Consider the following 19280-nt stretch of genomic DNA (forward strand, 5'->3'; position numbering starts at 1 on the left):
ACCTAGGGTTCAACCCTCAGAGTACTCTAGCCTCACACATATGAGAGCAGACATGGTCTAGTTTTAGAATCCAAGGGAGCATTTCGGGAATCGGATTACTTCGCGAGTTATTTTAATTAGAACATACTCTCTCCCTTCAAAAACGGCCAAAAAGGGGGCGTGGTCCGAAAATTTGGGCAAAGGCGCCGCGCTCAGGCACCTAGGGTTCAACCCTCAGAGTACTCTAGCCCGACACATATGAGAGCAGACATGGTCTAGTTTTAGAATCCAAGGGAGCATTTCGGGAATCGGATTACTTCGCGAGTTATTTTAATTAGAACATACTCTCTCCCTTCAAAAACGGCCAAAAAGGGGGCGTGGTCCGAAAATTTGGGCAAAGGCGCCGCGCTCAGGCACCTAGGGTTCAACCCTCAGAGTACTCTAGCCCCACACATATGAGAGCAGACATGGTCTAGTTTTAGAATCCAAGGGAGCATTTCGGGAATCGGATTACTTCGCGAGTTATTTTAATTAGAACATACTCTCTCCCTTCAAAAACGGCCAAAAAGGGGGCGTGGCCCGAAAATTTGAGCAAAGGTGCCGCGCTCAGGCACCTAGGGTTCAACCCTCAGAGTACTCTAGCCCCACACAAATGAGAGCAGACATGGTCTAGTTTTAGAATCCAAGGGAGCATTTCGGGAATCGGATTACTTCGCGAGTTATTTTAATTAGAACATACTCTCTCCCTTCAAAAACGGCCAAAAAGGGGGCGTGGCCCGAACATTTGGGCAAAGGCGCCGCGCTCAGGCACCTAGGGTTCAACCCTCAGAGTACTCTAGCCCCACACATATGAGAGCAGACATGGTCTAGTTTTAGAATCCAAGGGAGCATTTCAGGAATCGGATTACTTCGCGAGTTATTTTAATTAGAACATACTCTCTCCCTTCAAAAACGGCCAAAAAGGGGGCGTGGCCCGAAAATTTGGGCAAAGGCGCCGCGCTCAGGCACCTAGGGTTCAACCCTCAGAGTACTCTAGCCCCACACATATGAGAGCAGACATGGTCTAGTTTTAGAATCCAAGGGAGCATTTCAGGAATCGGATTACTTCGCGAGTTATTTTAATTAGAACATACTCTCTCCCTTCAAAAACGGCCAAAAAGGGGGCGTGGCCCGAAAATTTGGGCAAAGGCGCCGCGCTCAGGCACCTAGGGTTCAACCCTCAGAGTACTCTAGCCCCACACATATGAGAGCAGACTTGGTCTAGTTTTAGAATCCAAGGGAGCATTTCGGGAATCGGATTACTTCGCGAGTTATTTTAATTAGAACATACTCTCTCCCTTCAAAAACGGCCAAAAAGGGGGCGTGGCCCGAAAATTTGGGCAAAGGCGCCGCGCTCAGGCACCTAGGGTTCAACCCTCAGAGTACTCTAGCCCCACACATATGAGAGCAGACATGGTCTAGTTTTAGAATCCAAGGGAGCATTTCAGGAATCGGATTACTTCGCGAGTTATTTTAATTAGAACATACTCTCTCCCTTCAAAAACGGCCAAAAAGGGGGCGTGGCCCGAAAATTTTGGCAAAGGCGCCGCGCTCAGGCACCTACGGTTCAACCCTCAGAGTACTCTAGCCCCACACATATGAGAGCAGACTTGGTCTAGTTTTAGAATCCAAGGGAGCATTTCAGGAATCGGATTACTTCGCGAGTTATTTTAATTAGAACATACTCTCTCCCTTCAAAAACGGCCAAAAAGGGGGCGTGGCCCGAAAGTTTGGGCAAAGGCGCCGCGCTCAGGCACCTATGGTTCAACCCTCAGAGTACTCTAGCCCCACACATATGAGAGCAGACATGGTCTAGTTTTAGAATGCAAGGGAGCATTTCAGGAATCGGATTACTTCGCGAGTTATTTTAATTAGAACATACTCTCTCCCTTCAAAAACGGCCAAAAAGGGGGCGTGGCCCGAAAATTTGGGCAAAGGCGCCGCGCTCAGGCACCTAGGGTTCAACCCTCAGAGTACTCTAGCCCCACACATATGAGAGCAGACATGGTCTAGTTTTAGAATCCAAGGGAGCATTTCAGGAATCGGATTACTTCGCGAGTTATTTTAATTAGAACATACTCTCTCCCTTCAAAAACGGCCAAAAAGGGGGCGTGGCCCGAAAATTTGGGCAAAGGCGCCGCGCTCAGGCACCTATGGTTCAACCCTCAGAGTACTCCAGCCCCACACATATGAGAGCAGACATGGTCTAGTTTTAGAATCCAAGGGAGCATTTCAGGAATCGGATTACTTCGCGAGTTATTTTAATTAGAACATACTCTCTCCCTTCAAAAACGGCCAAAAAGGGGGCGTGGCCCGAAAATTTGGGCAAAGGCGCCGCGCTCAGGCACCTAGGGTTCAACCCTCAGAGTACTCTAGCCCCACACATATGAGAGCAGACATGGTATAGTTTTAGAATCCAAGGGAGCATTTCAGGAATCGGATTACTTCGCGAGTTATTTTAATTAGAACATACTCTCTCCCTTCAAAAACGGCCAAAAAGGGGGCGTGCCCGAAATTTGGGCAAAGGCGCCGCGCTCAGGCACCTATGGTTCAACCCTCAGAGTACTCTAGCCCCACACATATGAGAGCAGACATGGTCTAGTTTTAGAATCCAAGGGAGCATTTCAGGAATCGGATTACTTCGCGAGTTATTTTAATTAGAACATACTCTCTCCCTTCAAAAACGGCCAAAAAGGGGGCGTGGCCCGAAAATTTGGGCAAAGGCGCCGCGCTCAGGCACCTAGGGTTCAACCCTCAGAGTACTCTAGCCCCACACATATGAGAGCAGACATGGTCTAGTTTTAGAATCCAAGGGAGCATTTCAGGAATCGGATTACTTCGCGAGTTATTTTAATTAGAACATACTCTCTCCCTTCAAAAACGGCCAAAAAGGGGGCGTGGCCCGAAAATTTGGGCAAAGGCGCCGCGCTCAGGCACCTAGGGTTCAACCCTCAGAGTACTCTAGCCCCACACATATGAGAGCAGACATGGTCTAGTTTTAGAATCCAAGGGAGCATTTCAGGAATCGGATTACTTCGCGAGTTATTTTAATTAGAACATACTCTCTCCCTTCAAAAACGGCCAAAAAGGGGGCGTGCCCGAAATTTGGGCAAAGGCGCCGCGCTCAGGCACCTATGGTTCAACCCTCAGAGTACTCTAGCCCCACACATATGAGAGCAGACATGGTCTAGTTTTAGAATCCAAGGGAGCATTTCAGGAATCGGATTACTTCGCGAGTTATTTTAATTAGAACATACTCTCTCCCTTCAAAAACGGCCAAAAAGGGGGCGTGGCCCGAAAATTTGGGCAAAGGCGCCGCGCTCAGGCACCTAGGGTTCAACCCTCAGAGTACTCTAGCCCCACACATATGAGAGCAGACATGGTCTAGTTTTAGAATCCAAGGGAGCATTTCAGGAATCGGATTACTTCGCGAGTTATTTTAATTAGAACATACTCTCTCCCTTCAAAAACGGCCAAAAAGGGGGCGTGGCCCGAAAATTTGGGCAAAGGCGCCGCGCTCAGGCACCTATGGTTCAACCCTCAGAGTACTCTAGCCCCACACATATGAGAGCAGACATGGTCTAGTTTTAGAATGCAAGGGAGCATTTCAGGAATCGGATTACTTCGCGAGTTATTTTAATTAGAACATACTCTCTCCCTTCAAAAACGGCCAAAAAGGGGGCGTGGCCCGAAAATTTGGGCAAAGGCGCCGCGCTCAGGCACCTAGGGTTCAACCCTCAGAGTACTCTAGCCCCACACATATGAGAGCAGACATGGTCTAGTTTTAGAATCCAAGGGAGCATTTCAGGAATCGGATTACTTCGCGAGTTATTTTAATTAGAACATACTCTCTCCCTTCAAAAACGGCCAAAAAGGGGGCGTGGCCCGAAAATTTGGGCAAAGGCGCCGCGCTCAGGCACCTATGGTTCAACCCTCAGAGTACTCCAGCCCCACACATATGAGAGCAGACATGGTCTAGTTTTAGAATCCAAGGGAGCATTTCAGGAATCGGATTACTTCGCGAGTTATTTTAATTAGAACATACTCTCTCCCTTCAAAAACGGCCAAAAAGGGGGCGTGGCCCGAAAATTTGGGCAAAGGCGCCGTGCTCAGGCACCTAGGGTTCAACCCTCAGAGTACTCTAGCCCCACACATATGAGAGCAGACATGGTCTAGTTTTAGAATCCAAGGGAGCATTTCAGGAATCGGATTACTTCGCGAGTTATTTTAATTAGAACATACTCTCTCCCTTCAAAAACGGCCAAAAAGGGGGCGTGGCCCGAAAATTTGGGCAAAGGCGCCGCGCTCAGGCACCTAGGGTTCAACCCTCAGAGTACTCTAGCCCCACACATATGAGAGCAGACATGGTCTAGTTTTAGAATCCAAGGGAGCATTTCAGGAATCGGATTACTTCGCGAGTTATTTTAATTAGAACACACTCTCTCCCTTCAAAAACGGCCAAAAAGGGGGCGTGGCCCGAAAATTTGGGCAAAGGCGCCGCGCTCAGGCACCTAGGGTTCAACCCTCAGAGTACTCTAGCCCCACACATATGAGAGCAGACATGGTCTAGTTTTAGAATCCAAGGGAGCATTTCAGGAATCGGATTACTTCGCGAGTTATTTTAATTAGAACATACTCTCTCCCTTCAAAAACGGCCAAAAAGGGGGCGTGGCCCGAAAATTTGGGCAAAGGCGCCGCGCTCAGGCACCTATGGTTCAACCCTCAGAGTACTCTAGCCCCACACATATGAGAGCAGACTTGGTCTAGTTTTAGAATCCAAGGGAGCATTTCAGGAATCGGATTACTTCGCGAGTTATTTTAATTAGAACATACTCTCTCCCTTCAAAAACGGCCAAAAAGGGGGCGTGGCCCGAAAATTTGGGCAAAGGCGCCGCGCTCAGGCACCTATGGTTCAACCCTCAGAGTACTCCAGCCCCACACATATGAGAGCAGACATGGTCTAGTTTTAGAATCCAAGGGAGCATTTCAGGAATCGGATTACTTCGCGAGTTATTTTAATTAGAACATACTCTCTCCCTTCAAAAACGGCCAAAAAGGGGGCGTGGCCCGAAAATTTGGGCAAAGGCGCCGCGCTCAGGCACCTATAGTTCAACCCTCAGAGTACTCTAGCCCCACACATATGAGAGCAGACATGGTCTAGTTTTAGAATCCAAGGGAGCATTTCGGGAATCGGATTACTTCGCGAGTTATTTTAATTAGAACATACTCTCTCCCTTCAAAAACGGCCAAAAAGGGGGCGTGGCCCGAAAATTCGGGCAAAGGCGCCGCGCTGAGGCACCTAGGGCTCAAACCTCAGAGTACTCTAGCCCCACACATATGAGAGCAGACATGGTCTAGTTTTAGAATCCAAGGGAGCATTTCAGGAATCGGATTACTTCGCGAGTTATTTTAATTAGAACATACTCTCTCCCTTCAAAAACGGCCAAAAAGGGGGCGTGGCCCGAAAATTTGGGCAAAGGCGCCGCGCTCAGGCACCTAGGGTTCAACCCTCAGAGTACTCTAGCCCCACACATATGAGAGCAGACATGGTCTAGTTTTAGAATCCAAGGGAGCATTTCAGGAATCGGATTACTTCGCGAGTTATTTTAATTAGAACATACTCTCTCCCTTCAAAAACGGCCAAAAAGGGGGCGTGGCCCGAAAATTTGGGCAAAGGCGCCGCGCTCAGGCACCTAGGGTTCAACCCTCAGAGTACTCTAGCCCCACACATATGAGAGCAGACATGGTCTAGTTTTAGAATCCAAGGGAGCATTTCGGGAATCGGATTACTTCGCGAGTTATTTTAATTAGAACATACTCTCTCCCTTCAAAAACGGCCAAAAAGGGGGCGTGGCCCGAAAATTCGGGCAAAGGCGCCGCGCTGAGGCACCTAGGGCTCAAACCTCAGAGTACTCTAGCCCCACACATATGAGAGCAGACATGGTCTAGTTTTAGAATCCAAGGGAGCATTTCAGGAATCGGATTACTTCGCGAGTTATTTTAAGTAGAACATACTCTCTCCCTTCAAAAACGGCCAAAAAGGGGGCGTGGCCCGAAAATTTGGGCAAAGGCGCCGCGCTCAGGCACCTAGGGTTCAACCCTCAGAGTACTCTAGCCCCACACATATGAGAGCAGACATGGTCTAGTTTTAGAATCCAAGGGAGCATTTCAGGAATCGGATTACTTCGCGAGTTATTTTAATTAGAACATACTCTCTCCCTTCAAAAACGGCCAAAAAGGGGGCGTGGCCCGAACATTTGGGCAAAGGCGCCGCGCTCAGGCACCTAGGGTTCAACCCTCAGAGTACTCTAGCCCCACACATATGAGAGCAGACATGGTCTAGTTTTAGAATCCAAGGGAGCATTTCAGGAATCGGATTACTTCGCGAGTTATTTTAATTAGAACACACTCTCTCCCTTCAAAAACGGCCAAAAAGGGGGCGTGGCCCAAAAATTTGGGCAAAGGCGCCGCGCTCAGGCACCTAGGGTTCAACCCTCAGAGTACTCTAGCCCCACACATATGAGAGCAGACTTGGTCTAGTTTTAGAATCCAAGGGAGCATTTCGGGAATCGGATTACTTCGCGAGTTATTTTAATTAGAACATACTCTCTCCCTTCAAAAACGGCCAAAAAGGGGGCGTGGCCCGAAAATTCGGGCAAAGGCGCCGCGCTGAGGCACCTAGGGCTCAAACCTCAGCGTACTCTAACCTCTCAAATATGATAGCAAACCTGGCGCCCAAAACTTTTGTCAAAGGGGCCGCGCTCTAGAACCAATATTGAACTGGATCCCAAGTAAATGCAGAAGATTATTTAAAAAAAAGAAGATTTCGATGAACGTGTTAGTTTGCTAGTAATTTTATTGTGATAAAAGGGGGATTTAGAATAGCATTGCCTCCCTCGAGGTATTGTTGCCGTTAGCACGCACTGTGACTTTGAAGCGGGCCCTCCTGCACGCGCCAGAAACCGTACCGAGGCCAGTGGCCACTGTAGCCCGCAGTAACGCTCTGTTAAGATCTGCATATTCCTTATCACGATAAAAGCAAATTAGAAAAAATTCATACTCCGGCTCTACTCACTATTTAACTTAAATCATAGCCTCTTATATCGGATGTTTCTGCAAATAATTTAGAAAGCCTGAAATTTTGTGTAGTTAGAAAGATAATAAACTCTTTTCGGGGGGGAACTAACTGAAGCCACAGCGGACATTAAAAATTGCATACCAAAAAACATACTAATTAGCAAACTAATTTTTTTCCCGATTGGCTATCTAATAAGTGAGATTAAAGGGGCGGTGCAGCGGTATTCATTTGAAATATTTTTCATTTTAGATTAGCTTACTGGCACTAGAGGGACTCAGTAATACTCGCACTCAACGCCATTGTCTAAGAAACTTCCTTGTTATGGTGTAACTTCAAGGGTAAAAGCGAGCGTATTCTTTCAATCTCCCCTTCGCAAAACTTGACGACGTAGCTGGGGGATCGCAGTATCCCCCAGAGACGGTAGTTGAATGCGGCTCATAGATGGGACCCGATCACTGCGTCAGCACTTGATTTGGGCTATAGTCGATAGCTCGACAAGCATTCGGGTTATGGTCCATGTCCAATCGCTGCAAAGGCGACAATAGGCGAACAATAGCAATGTCTGGAACTCAACACTTGTCTCCTGCTTTGCCGACTCCAGCGCGTGGCTATGATCAACATTGGCGGCATATAATCGGCTCCAGATCACGTGGCCGCTTGTTCTAGCTGGCAGTTGAGGGGGTCAACGCTGCTTGTTCTTCTTTATTTTTTCTGCGGCGTTTATTACGTGCGGAGAAAAACGAGCGCATGTTTCATCGATCATAAACGTTAGGGATTCGTTCTATGTGGTATTCACGGAAAGTACAAAAATTGTTGCACCGACACTTTGAACGTTTGTTTTCTATTAGAGACTTTGTGAGAGTCATTGAAAATCCCTAGATCAGGAAATGTGAGGACGCGTGGGAGGCGCGGGAGTTCGCTAAAGTTAGCACACGTACAGCTTGCTCAAGGTCGGCGATGCGAAATCACGAATGGCTTTATTATCGCTTATATCCTCGCAGACAAATATACGCACACACAGAAACGCACACGTGCATACACACGCAGGCACACACACACACTCACATGCATATTCAAAGACGGGATTGTTGATGGACATACACACACGTAGATATCTGAGCGGAATCACGGAAAGACAAAAATAACCAAAACAAAACAAAATTAATATTTTCACCATAAACTGCAACATCCGTTAAATCCGCCCCCCCCCCCCCCCCCCCCCCCTCTCAGTGCAATAGTTTTGCACCCTCTCATAAACGTGACCTCGTCAATGCAGGATGGCAGGGATTCAACCCAATACATTTCTTGGTTACTACTCTACCTTTGAGTTTTCTTTTTTTTGCTATGTCTCTACCAATAAAGATGTACTGACAAACTATATCTCTACACTTTTAATGTCGTAAATGTGGTCAAACCCTTTAATAGATCGCGTTTTCAGGCCACACGATTTGTAGCGGGAGCTCGCGCTGCCACTTCGATGTATGCTCTCAAGCAGGCGCTGGGAACACGCGTACATACAAACGCAGACGCACATACGTACGCACGCGGATGCCGGACGCCGGGCGCAGGTCCGTTCAAGAAAGAATGTAAGGAGTGTGTGTGTATGGGGGGGGGGGGGGGGGTTACGAGGTCGCAGAGACTACATCAGTCGCTCTCTGTTTCTGGGGCAAGCGGTCATGTTCGCCGCCGGCCTCGCCAAGGTCAGGCCTTGAGCTTCTTTGAGCTGAGCCACCTGGTCTCAAACGAAACTAATCCTAAACACAAGGGCACAAGGAGAAAAAAACGTATTGTTAGGCAGCAGGGCGTGTACTCGAATAATGCACGTTGGACTCATCCCAAGCCGCGTATTTCTTTAACCCGTCATCACGTAAAATAATGAAAAAAGCAAATCTCAGACATATACAGCCTGGGCGAAATGGATTGAAAGCACTTCAGACTGACTGCATAAATTGGTTAACTTGTCACGTTGGGATTTACTAGAGACGTGCTCGAAGCTGGTGTATTCAATAATTGAGAGTATGGATGCATGAAATCTCCGGAGTCAAAAGAAAGAAAATAGAAACTGGGTTTGCCTTTTATCTCAAAATCATAAGACCATCGTTGTGGGCTATTCTGGCGTTTACTACGATTGAAAAATTTGTCAAGTGGAAAGAAAATATTATTGACTTACCTATTCTTCACTTCGTTTTGCTGAAACAAGCGCCACAATAAAACTTACTTTTGGTGCACCTGCAAAGTATAATGAAAACATAGTTTTTTTAAATTTTTTTACTTACTCGGGTGATACAATCTTTCCACGATTTTACCGAAAGCCTCAACCAACTTAAGGCATCTCTGTAGTAAATCCCAGCGCGATAGGTTAAGAAACCTATTTATGCGGTCAGTTTAAAGTGAGTTCAATCATTTTCGCCCATGCTGGATATACACCAACACAAGCCGAAGTGTGCTATGCGCGAGGCTCTCAACGCAAATAAACATTGCCGTTTTATTTTTTCTCTCCGAGCTCGAAAAATGTCATCAAATATGTTAGTGCGCACCTCCAGAGCCGTATATGTAGCTGTGCGCATCTGGGCACTACACTAACCGCTTATTCCCCCTGGAAGTGGATCCGCGTTCGCAAAGCAGTTGCGAACGCGGTTGTATAAAGATCCAGTACAATTGCACGCGCACTCGATGACATCAAGTGAGCGTGCAATTGTACTGGATCTTTATACGACCGCGTTTGCAACCGCTTTGCGAACGCGGATCCGCTTCCAGTGGGAATGAGCGGTAAGGAATACAGTGTGACGCCCCACACAATACCCTTTCAGAGTAAAATTCGAAGATGCGCCGTGGCAGTGCCCTTCACACTCTTTTTAGATTGTCGAGATCCAGTAAGCCACATCGCGTGGTTGTTCGAACGAGTTCGGGACCGCTTCAGTCCGGTTTCATAAATTAATACGCATTAAAATTGATATTGCTTTACGTAGATTACGCTGGCAACCACCACTGTAATTTTACGTTGTACTAGAAGCTTTATTTCGCCACTCTCTGGTTTATGAACCGTCAATATCTGGCGTTCGGTTGTGGGCTTTTATTAAAATTTTTACAAAAAAACTCGCTACATCTTCAATGCAGTGCTGCGTTTGTGGCTGTGCATAGCCACATGACCACAGACTCAGAGTCAATCTTCACTAAATCATGGTTGAAAAGAATTGCCGAAGCACAATGAGACACGGGCCATGCTCTGTGATGAGTAAACGCAAGAACAAGCTACAGTTGAGGAGGCCAGCACGTGCAGTGCGTGTAACCATACTCCATCTCATGAGTTACTTGCAGCAGAGGCAAAAGCACAGACGCGAGGGCCTGGCTTTCTTATTTGCTTTCCTTTCACGAGCACTCGCGAAGAGAAAGCAGATCTGAAAGCCACGTGCCCGCGCCAATGCCTTTGCCTTTGCTGCACACAACTCCTGAGAGAGTATACTTTCGCAGCATGCTCCTTGATTCCTGGGGAATTGAGAAAAACGTGTGCACCACCTAGAAGACAAGGCTTACGCCCCCGTCTCATGGGTCATTGGTGATAGATCCAGGCAGCCCCATCTCCTTGCGTCAGAATGGTCGTTAGCGCGTCTTGCAGCGTTTCCAAGGAGCGCGACGCTATCACGCAGTGACGCCAAGACGGACGCGTGTGCCGCTTTGCGGTCGCTCTCGTCAAGCGTGTTTGCCGCACGCGGCGGGTCGGAATCAACGTTATTTGAATAACGTTAACTAACGATAACGATAACTAGCTATGACCTCCGACGCACAGCTTTTATTGATTACGTCCATGCGCTTGATTGAGCAAATAGGCGCCTGGACGGCTCTACGACGACGCGAACCCAGGAGAAACTTCCTATCGTGAAGGCCGGACGCGCTTGCACGAATTACCGGAAAAACTGAGCTCGCAGCTCCATGACGTATCAAATGAAGACTAACTCGAAATTAACTATTACATTTTGCATGAGACAAGTTCGATTATATGCTAGTCCTAAGCAACGACCGGTAGTGTTCCCGTGTGATAACATAAAAAAACCAAAAAAAAAAAACCGAAAGGCAAATCTCGAATATGTTTACGCGACTACCATGGGCCCCAATATATTGTTTTCATATAGCCGGTCGTAGCCTTTCAATCTGGGTATCTGCCGTAGTAAAAGCATGAAAACAGATATTTAACCTCGGAATTTCCAACCAGGCTCCAAAGGGCGCTTTAATTTCAAAGGCGTGTGCATCGCGCAATTATGACGTAGTCATCTTCGACACCAATTTTGTCAGGTTTACGTAAATGCCTAGCCGTGAGAAATTCGTTTACACATACAAATTTCAATTTATTTGATATTGAAGTTAAAAAAGAAATGTAATATTTCGAATTTTTTTCTAACTGCAAAGTCGAAAATTTTAAAAGGTTTGATTTCAAGTTCCAAGTCTGAATTTCACGGATGAAAATCGAATTCTGCACGAACTAAGTTTTCATGAATTTATCTAGAAAGTTAGCGAAATGTGTTCCAAATTTTACTAAAAACGTTGCCCAGATTATTATAAGCTTACATCAGCTCACTCGCGCCCTCCACGTTGTGTTATAAAATACTCATTCCTTCTCAGTGCTGTGGTACTGACGGTATTATCTGTATTGCTCGTTATTTGTCGAAACTTATGAAACAAGCGTTGGACTGGTTGAGCGGTTCATCGAAAAAACCCGACGCGGTCGGGTGAACGTACTTCCTACTTGCGAACTAATAGCAATCTGTTGAAACGTCGCCTAAATGCAACGCTGGCATAAGACAACTAAATATGCGGTACAACGCAGTCACATAAAGGCATCCAGGCTTCTCAAATATTTTCAGTTGCACTGGGCGTTTATTTTCGGCAGGATGACCCGTGGGATGGAAAAAACACTGAACACAGGCACAGCACCCGACACTAGTCAGGGTATAGGAGGCAACCAGGCTCAATTAGGGATCCCCAGGACTAATACAACTGATCAGGTCACGATCGGTTGTTCTCGACCAAACCATAATGCCGCTCCCTGAAACTTTTCTTATTCGACGAATGGAAATATTGGACGCCCTAAAATGTAGCCGGTCACTAATGATAATGAAGTAAGCGCCGGTTCAGCGTTCACTGCAGCGCATCGGTGTCACTCTCCGCGCGCGTCTTCCCTTGACGCGAGGGAATCGAGGGACTCGCGTTCAAAAACAACTAATGCTACGAAGGACGCTCCCAGCGAAGCGCCCCGGTTGAATTTTGAGCATGCAGATAAAGAATCTGTTGGCCTACAGGATACCTCGGGGCAACCTACGGAGTTGTGCGCGCGAGAGGCTCTGCGCGGAAGTCAAAAGAAGAAGGTGCGGGGTACGAGGCCACCCTAAAGCGATCAATCGGCGCTTTACAAGCATTTCGTTAGTAGCACGATCAGTTAACGGTAAGAATCTGAGTGCAATTTCAACTTCACTTCATACATTGACATCTCGCATTATTGATATTTGTTGCCTCAAACGTATATGTTCGAGGCAACAGTTCACCCCTATATATAGGGGTGAACTGGGTTGGAACTTTCTCGAACTTTTGTTTAAAAGTTCGAAGTTCGTTGAACTTTTGAATTTAGCAGGGTCGAAAGTTCGGAAATCGTCGAATTTCTGAGCGTAGTAAATTCGAAAATGTCGAATTTCATAGCGTGAAAACTTGGAAGGTTGAAAACAATCGGAAACCTCAGCGCAAAAAAGCCTTTGCAATCCTTTCGAAGCTTCGCAAAAAGTTCACGGAATCTCTAGTTCTAATGTCGCATACATGATGTGCTCGGATCACCGCCGCCGAAGCAAAATGGCCGTTCAGCCCGTCATTAGCCCTCACAAGTCGTAACAAATATTTTCACGCGAAGGCCTTAATGATACCACGTGGAAGAGTTTATTTACTCTGCGTATGAACTTGTAAATCGAACAGGAAATGTGCCTTCAATATAAGCGGTGAAAAATGCGCATATTATTTGTTTTTCTCGTCATTTTGTTACCTAAAGTAAATGCCTACTGATATAATATTTAGTATGCCATCATCCATGGCACGTCTTGTGTTTAGCTTGAGTTTCTTTTTGTTCCGATCGGCTCAGTGACGTTCATGCTCAGTGTCGTTCTCCTGAACTCAACATGGAGGGTTCGAACCGCGGGCGACCCTTTGCCAAGCAGTTTTGTGAGCGTCCTCACAGCCTCGGTATCCTTGCAACTTATAAGGTCCTCATATCTTGTCTTTTTTGTTGTTGTCATTTCTTTATTTTTTTTAATAAATATGTATTTCCGGGCGTTTATTTTGAAAACACTGAATAAAACAATGTAATATTGTTACATCGTGATAAAAATCGGTGGTGGGAAGAAAAACAATGAATAAAAATAAAATGTACTTGGCGCACTCATTGTGAAATTAATAGTTTGTGCGCCTAAACACCGCTCCAAGAAGTTCACATCAAATCTATATGCATTGAAATGACTAAATACACGTCCTACGGCGAAAGAGTCTCAGAGGAGCTACCAATCCATAGTGTTCTCGTTTTTACTACAGCAGTTCAGAGCATCCGGGAAGGGTGCAGAAAAAATGTACATCCGCTCCAAACTGCTTGTAAGAGCAGAAAGCAGACTGGCTGCTTCGTTAGTTATTTTTTTTTGGTTACCTTTTCTCCCTTCGGTTATAGTCAACTTCCCCCGATTGTGGACACGCGTATTGTACAGTCAATAATGGATAATTCACAATACGGAGTAAGCACAATAAAGCAGAAGACTATGGCTACGTTTCCATGGATGCGACCATGGCGCATCGAATCGAGATGTGACCAGTCACGCGCCCGCGATCCTCCTTTCCCTTCCTCGTCTACCCAATCATAGGCGGTTAATCTCGATTCGATTCGCTACGATCGCATCCATGTAAACTCAGCCTATGTCAACGTAAGCTCTAAAGCTTAAAAATCCGCGTACTACCTGGGTTCTACTCTGTTGACCCTTAAGCTGACAGTACGGTAGAAGCGACGGGCTTGTAGAATCAATCACCCGCCTTTCTTTCCTCACCTGACTCCCATCTCTGTGCGTGAGTATAGACGAGAACGTGATCACGTGGCAAAGAGATGACGGTATGAGTGGTTTAACAAGCGCGAAACTTCCACCCCATTTTCAGCCTACGGCGTGAATAGGGTATCGGGAAAACAATCCGCTTAGCGTACACCGTCCGTCGGGCCGAGGCTGCGAAGAGAACCGACGAAGCGAATTTCACTCCCAGTGGTATTTCCGAACAGAGGAGGAGTGTCCCTCCTCGGGCGACGGGACCGCTTCTCAAGTGTCGAGGCGGGGTCGCCATCCTGTAAGCCAGATGTCCTTGTGAACAGAAATTTGGCGTGGGATGGCTCTGTTGCAATATCCTTGGTGGTTTAACCCCCCTCCTTCGTTTCGCTCTCTGCTACTCTGAGTACATGATTATTTGCGTCGAAGGGCCATCCGCGTCCAGAAGCTCCTAAAGTATGAAGTCTCGGCAGGGAAGTCGTGGGCATAGCTAATGACACCATAAAAAACGTAGAAACTTGGGCTAGTTCAAATAATCTAAAAATAAGTGACAATAAACCGAAAGCTCTCTTCTTTCGCCCCAAAACTAAGTACTGTGACCTTCCATGCGATATTATTTCACTCTCCTCTCCTGTCGAACTAGTAAGTTCCTTTAAAACAATGGGGGTGTTATTTTCGAAGTACATGTCGTAGATCAAACACGTCGACATAGATCGTAGACCGAAAACGTCGAACGACACCGGCAAGTTTCTAAACTGGCTTGTGTCGTTGACACAAGGCGTGGTTAGACACTTGGTAGCACTCCATTTGATGTCGAACATGTAAAAACTTCCTGGGCCTACATATTCACATAGTTGTCTCGATATTATTTAAAGGGGAGGGAGAAAGAGGGGTGTATCTATGTGTGTGTATGGGGAGGGGGGAGGGGGGAGGCGCCCTACCAAGTCTGAATTACCCGGCTTCCATATCAGGGGTGACAGTGGCAACGGCCATTGACGGTGGTGATAATGTGTGTGTACGTGTTAGGCGAGTCGAGAGCGTTTTTCTGGCCCCTCATCGCATTGTTTACTTCGAATTTTTGCAATTTTTATAGGAGGAGAGGGGCGGGCTATCGAACCCGTCCCCTCTCCCTCTGTTCCAACGCCACCCCAAGGTACATAACGTTTTTTTTGTTTTTTTTTTCAATATCATATTCATATGTTACGTTCAGTCGTCACAATACAGGATTGTTGTTAGCTCTTTAGTCGGACTGGCCGTTATCCTTTTATAGGCTTCACTAGGCATATTAGCTGTTAGCTGTTTGCAAGCATAAGGAAGGGGCTTGCTTTGTTTCTGTCCCGTAGGAAAGTAGGTTGAGGACAATGTAACCCTAAAAGTCGCAAAAAAGCGTTGTGTCTTGTTTTTCTTTCTTTTCTTTACAGCAAACCCTTTTCACCCTGGAAGAAAAACTTTTAGGCAAACTCGCGTCTTAGTTTTGGACAACTGACCGCGTATCAGAAAGTTTTCTTCAACTTCAGCGGTCGCAACTGTAAAATTCAGATGTAAAACTTTCTTTTTATGTGCGAATGTGTTTTTTTTTTTTGCCCCCTTAGAAGCTAATTACGAGTTTTGATTGTTTACTTCCATCCAGAAGAATGAAATGTGAATAGAATAAATACTAAAATTTTGTGCTCATGGAAACTACGTAGTGATCATCAGGACATCACAATTTGTAGCGCGTGATAAAGGGGGCAAAGCTAGTTCTTTTAATGTTGAGACGTGAATCTGATAAGCTCATATAATATTCACAGCGAAGGCCTGGAAATCGGCTTTGAAATTGTAACGTTTATAAATTTCCTAACCTGAACATGAATAAAACAGCGTTAAGCGATTACTAAGTTATCCGATGAATCCACGTTCAGTAGAATCTTTAGTACCCCTCTAACACGAACGTTATTCATTGGCCTCTTTATGCAGTATTATAGCACCGACGTTACTAGTGTTCTCTATACAAAACACATGCTTACTTTGCAAAGCTTTCGGAGTCGAATATTTCAAGTGCGGCCCCTGAAAATCTGAGTAAGAAGGTTTTGTGTTTTAGTTGCAAATCCAGGTTACATGCGTAAGCATATACGCATATATTCGGAAACAACCATACTGCATCTTGATCTTCAGACCGATACACTCGAAAGTCAATGTTGTTATGATATGTTTGAAGTTTTGTGTTGTTAGGCACGTATTATTTGCCTTTAAATTAGGAAAATATAAGTTGGTCAGAGCTGACGGACCCATATCAAATAAAAGTAATATTTTTTTTCAACATCAGCAAAAAAAAAAAAAAAAAAAAAATCCCTGCCAGAAACAGTAAGCGACTGGTTGCTTAGAACACCTCCTTTTTGAAGCGATGTGCTCCTGTGCCCGACGGCTGGACCGCACGACCAGCCGACCCAGTTGACCACCGCCCACCCCACCCGCAAACTTCTCTCTCACTTCGAGGGGAGAAGGAAGGGGAAGACGAAGGGTGCCTAGCGGCGATCATCGGCTCACCGCGTCCGACCCCGCTTCCCGCTTCTTCGCTTGTAGTCCGCTCATCGCGCCATCTGGGAGTTCCTGGGGGAACTAAAGCAAATGTCTCCCAATCCTGGCCTTGAGAAAACTATTGGTTTTTTATAGCAGGTAATATATTCCAGTTTCGTGGGCGTTGAGGAAAATAAGACTCTAACTGCATGTACTGTTACTTCTATACCGAAAGAGTTTCTCCTTAAGCAGCGTGACGTTTCCCAGCTGTGTGGGGTTAACGTGGCAGGCACGCTACGACTGTTGACCTCGGCTCTTTAGCGTCCAGCCTATTTAATGATTCTAGTGGTCACTGCAGCGGGTTCCACGTCAAAACTAACTTTAGCCAAAATGAAACAGAATATTTGAGTCTTCTGGGCACTTTCGCTACACGTACTACCGAGCCGCAGCTTGCTAACGCAGTGGTTTATAACAGGTACCCGCGTTAGTAATCGTTCCTTACAATACTCTAAAGTATCTCAAATCTTATTAATGTGTCGTCCTCCCAACTGTTTTATTTTATTTCAGTAAATGCAACAATAGAAGAATGTTTGATGACAAGTGCGCTAAACGATTGCCACGTACTAAGTAAGTTTTCAACTGACTACAATACAAATTATTACCGTCAATCTCGCAAAACTAGCACTAAAACTAGCAAGATATTCTGTACACAGTGAAGATTTGTAATTTACTCATTTCGAAGAGTTGTAAAACGTTTAGTGACAATTGTTTGGCCCGCGTAAATATGTATTCGGTCGAAAATACACCATTCAGCATTTCGTACAAGTGCTCCTCAAAAATCTTATACTAATTATCACGATGATAAAAATTGTGAAAAAAAATTGTTTCTTTAAATATGCTATATAATGCGTGACTCTGACTCCAAGCCAAGGCACACCATTTCATCGAACTTGATATGTGATTTGGGCAACAAAGAAAAAACACGGACTAGCTCTACCAGGCATAATAATATATCAGTACGCCCCCGCACTAATTCTCTGATTATAGACATCGTTATATTTGATATGGAGTTATTGATATTTGTAAAACAAGGAACATTAATTAATACGTGGGTTTACACAAATAACGCAGTTTGCTTAAAAGCATCGTTCTCTGGTAAACTGCATTTTCGAAAGGTACGAAACAAGTTGCTCCACTATATTAGATCTGACCAAAACGTTGTGCCAATCATCTTCGGGACTATTTGTTTCGCAGTTCCTTGAACAGCCGTGATGTTATTATATTGGGAAATTATACTATATATGAGGAACACCGAAAGAATGAGAAAGGTGGGACAAGGCGCGACGGTCACAATCTTTTACTTTTTTTTTATTTTTTTCGTGAAAGATTGAGCGGAAGAAAGTGTACGTCGTCCCTCGTCCAACCTGTATATTGCTTTCGGTGTTCATCAACTCAACCAACACGCGCGTCAGTCTACATTATTCTAGATATATCTTAAATTATTTCCGTGGATTTAAGTTCTTCTCACATTGATACTTTAGAACCACGTTCTTGTAAAAAAAAAAGCAATCCCCAAACTTCGTTCTCAAAACATGCTTTTCGCGTAAGGCTTGTCAAATTATTAGGCTCTGAAGAAAACCAGCCTTCTGCGTTAAGTCCAAATTTCGAACTCTTTCTGTCCGCGTTCCGCCCATTGAAAAGCATGCGGGAAGGGCCTCAGCACGCACCTCGTCTCGCTGTGCCGCAGTGTTCTTCCGCAGCGTAAAGACCGTCTGCTTTCACCGTTGTCACCATGGTAACGAACGCCGATTTTATGAACGCCGTCTGCTAGTTGAAGTTTAATTGTTTTGTAATTAACAGCCGCAGACTGTCGCCGCGAATCGGCGTGAACGCTGGGGGGGAGGAGGAGGGGGGAAGGGGGAGTTAACACACTCCCGAGTGATACACACGCCGTTCAAAAAGGTCATTCGGCGTTCGTTGCCATGGTGACTGTGATGAAAGCAGACGGTCTTTTTGCAGCGGTACAAAGTGCGTGCTGGGGCGCCTCCCGCAAGCTTTTCAAAGTGCGGAACAAACGCGAACACAAGGACTTAAAGAAAAAGACAAAGCAGAAGGCTGGTTTTTTACAGCGCCTCATAACTTCACAAGTCTACACAAAAAGCGTGCTTTTTTTTTTTTTTTTTTTTGCCATCCCGCGCTCTCTATTTTTGCGTAACATTGGTTTAAAGTATAAAACTGCCAAGTTTTTTACTGAAACGTTTTCCACTTGAGGCATTTGTTTTAAAGATTCAAACCACTGCAGCAACATAGAAGAGTCACTTTCGCCTTCTCTCCGATTCCCCGTGGTCAATTCATTGTTTTTTTTTAGATTAAGTGCCAATCTACTTAAGCTCAAAATTCTTATACTGTTTCAAATAATATATTTTATTTCTTATTTCTTTCTATTCGGGATTCGCACGAAGCAATAATTAGAAATATAGGCTTATTTTGTGTATGGTAAGAATCAACGTCTCCCTTTAAAAAAAATGTAGACATATGTCGGAGCTAAACTAAAGAAGATCTAGCTAGTGCTACCTCCTATTTTTTAAGGAAGATGAATTATTATTTTAATTTAAGTATGTGCAGATAATTTACGC

General features: G+C 45.4%; 1 protein-coding gene across 1 annotated transcript in view; it reads left to right on the plus strand.

Annotated features, from left to right (window-relative positions):
- LOC121837765 overlaps window positions 1–17275 on the plus strand; it is a 44418-nt gene extending 27143 nt beyond the window's left edge. The window contains exon 8 of the mRNA XM_042293567.1: window positions 17212–17275. Coding sequence (XP_042149501.1) covers window positions 17212–17275 — 64 coding nt within the window. The remainder of the gene's footprint in view (window positions 1–17211) is intronic.
- Window positions 17276–19280: the final 2005 nt, after the last annotated feature.

This window comes from Ixodes scapularis, unplaced genomic scaffold, assembly GCF_016920785.2.
Source record: "Ixodes scapularis isolate PalLabHiFi unplaced genomic scaffold, ASM1692078v2 PGA_scaffold4__175_contigs__length_147842914, whole genome shotgun sequence".
Taxonomy (NCBI): domain Eukaryota; kingdom Metazoa; phylum Arthropoda; class Arachnida; order Ixodida; family Ixodidae; genus Ixodes; species Ixodes scapularis.